Below are 2,616 nucleotides of genomic sequence, written 5' to 3'. Positions count from 1 at the left end.
GCGCTCCAGCTTCAACCCCTTGGAGAGATTTATGAAAGACACCTCTGGTGAACTGAACCAAAAATGCAGCTCTGGCTCCCAGTAATCCCATTCACGTGTTCCCTGACGTATTAAGGACGGACAAGGCCAAAATAGTTACAAGTCCCAGTACAAAGTAGGTCTCAATTTTTATCTTTAAAGAATATTAATAAAAGGTGAAGGCATTTCTCAGTCTTCAGGTGCAAGCTGTCTCAGAGAGGAAGCGCAGACCCTGGCGCGGGGGTCCACGGGCGGGTGTGGGCAGGTCCCTTCCACCCCGGGGACCTTCGTTCTCAGAACACCGCGCTGGTACAGCAAGGAACTTCCAGTAAAACGTACGCAAAGCTGACAAGCACAGTTAAATAAAAATATTTTTGAACAAAACAAACCACAACAGACTTGACTGTCTCAACGTTTCCTCACAAACCGGCTCCCCTGCAATGGCTGCTGTTCCCTGGCTCACGGTTGCCTCCTGCACTTCAGCAACAGAAGTGAAACCATCTGGGACTGCAGCCTCCCCCCAAAAGAACTGTGCATCATATGGACCTCGAAAAAGATTACATCTGTTTATTAATAATAAAAATGGATACATTTGTCCTACATTTTGTTTTTTAGAAATTTGATCATGTCACAAGCAATACCTGTGTGTACGTGGGCGTATTACAGATGTATATAATTTATTTTAACCAGGCTGTGAAATAATACTTAATCACATCTCTTCTTGTGATTGTACATAATACAGTAATTAAATGATGCCAGTCTACGTCATTCTCTTATTTCTAATCAAAGGAACCTGAAGCGTAACAGTCTTCTTTCCAGCTGATATGGCTCTTTATTTTTATCACAGGGGAGATTTCCCATCACCAACGAGGGATAATCTTCCAACCACGAGAGACGGGATAATTCAGATTTCTTCCCCGGCTGCTCCTGCCTGTGGCAGCAGGAGCCCCCCCAGTCCTGGCTCCCACCTGACTCGGGCGGTGGGAGCGTCTCCTCCCCCGAACTCGGCAGACAGGCTCTCCTCGCCGCTCCGCGTCACTGCTGTCCCGATTTCTTCTCCTTCTGGAAGCTAAAGCTTGTTCTCCTGTTCAGTTTTCTTTGTTTCTGAGCAAAATAATCTGCTCTGGCTGTGCTTGCTCGCGACTCTAGAATATAGTTAACCTGCAAGACATCAGACGGGGTTCAGTGTCGCCGGGGGCTGGGCGGGACAGCCGGGGGGCAGGGACACCCCCGACCCCGCGGAACGAGGCCTCGGCGCCCCCGTCCCGTCGCTGAGGGGCAGCCCCGGGGGCTCCGTGCGGGGCCGCGCTCCCTCCCGCCACCCTCGGCTCGGCCACAGGCTCCGGCCCCCCGGCCCCCGCCCTGGTCACCCAAAGCTCTGGGTGGGCGCAGCGAGCCGCGAAGCCCCACAGTGCTGCTCCCACACAGTAACGGGCTCCGCAAAACGACTTTATCAGCTTCAATCAAAATAATTCTTTCATTGCGATGTTTGCATACTCAGCTCATCTCAGAGTTTCCCTGTGTTTTGGCACATTTTACTTGATGAAAGCATTTTTAAATGATATTTAACAAGCCTGCTATTCCCTAAATTTATTATCTCCAGTGCTTTGTGATAATCACATAGATAATTTTAATGGAAGGTTAATGCAAGAATCAAAAAGATAAAAATGCCCTTTGGTCTGCCATTAGCTGGTTAATATGCTGTGGCTTAAAACTTGCACAATTTTATGCACTGTAGAGTGTTTCACTTTCATTGCATATTACAGCTTAAGGCATAAAAATATAGGGAATTTTCATGGTCAATAAAGCCTTGGTCTTTCTCACTTGATCATGTAAAAAGCCTAATTTGAAAAGTCTGATTTCTCTGCGTCTCCTAATGCTGATGGAATTGAAAACAAACTGGTAACTTATGCATGAAACCAGAAAATGTTCTGTATAAACAACCTGCAACTCAAGAAAAAAAGTCCTGTTCAGTAATACGTCTCTCTTGAATATTCATGTTATTCATAGCAAACTTTTTTTTCTTTTAGCCTTCTTCTGCGACCAGTCACGGATGTATCAAGAGTTCTGGATTACAACAGTTTATTTAAGATAAAGCAGGAACAAAAGAATTGGCCTAACAGTTCACAGAGTAGAAAACCCCTAAAAGACATTCACCTTCTATGTTACTAATAAAAATTGATTGTGTGTCAGATACTTAGCAATCCTCTAAACTCCACACAGAAAATAAAGGCGAAGATAACAGATGGCTTGCCAAAATCACTGCTTTTTAAATTCTGAATTGCTAGAAAATATTAGCGTGCGGAAAATGAAGTTTAATCTTCCAAGAGCGTTACAAAAATTTCCGTCAGAAAGGAAGCCAGTATGTGCGTGTACTGAGCCCCGAGAAAAGCAAACAATTCTGGAAAAGCGTCACGGTGAGGAAAATAACCTTTGTGCTTTGTACAAACACCTGCGCTTGGGGAAGAGGAGCGGGAGGCAGGAGGGAAGCGCTGCCCTGGTGCGGCCGCTGGCCCTGCTGGGGCCCTGAGCCCGGCCTCCCCCCGCGGCCTCGAGGAGCCCCCGGACAACGCGAGCTCCGGCTCCCAGAGCCCCCGC

At 47.1% G+C, this 2,616-nt stretch overlaps 1 protein-coding gene across 3 annotated transcripts in view; it reads right to left on the bottom strand.

Annotated features, from left to right (window-relative positions):
• Positions 1 to 561: 561 nt before the first annotated feature.
• Positions 562 to 2,616, bottom strand: part of MAPKAP1 (mitogen-activated protein kinase associated protein 1) — a 104,460-nt gene continuing 102,405 nt past the window's right edge. For all 3 annotated transcript variants that reach the window (XM_026860516.1, XM_026860519.1, XM_026860518.1), the window contains one exon: positions 562 to 1,179. In XM_026860516.1, coding sequence (XP_026716317.1) covers positions 1,054 to 1,179 — 126 coding nt within the window. In that variant the 3' untranslated portion in view covers positions 562 to 1,053. The remainder of the gene's footprint in view (positions 1,180 to 2,616) is intronic.

The sequence above is a fragment of the Athene cunicularia genome, assembly GCF_003259725.1.
Source record: "Athene cunicularia isolate RWA chromosome 17 unlocalized genomic scaffold, athCun1 chr17_part1, whole genome shotgun sequence".
NCBI lineage: Eukaryota > Metazoa > Chordata > Aves > Strigiformes > Strigidae > Athene > Athene cunicularia.
The sequence above is the reverse complement of the archived record's forward strand: the minus strand, read 5'-3'. Positions and strand labels throughout refer to the sequence as shown.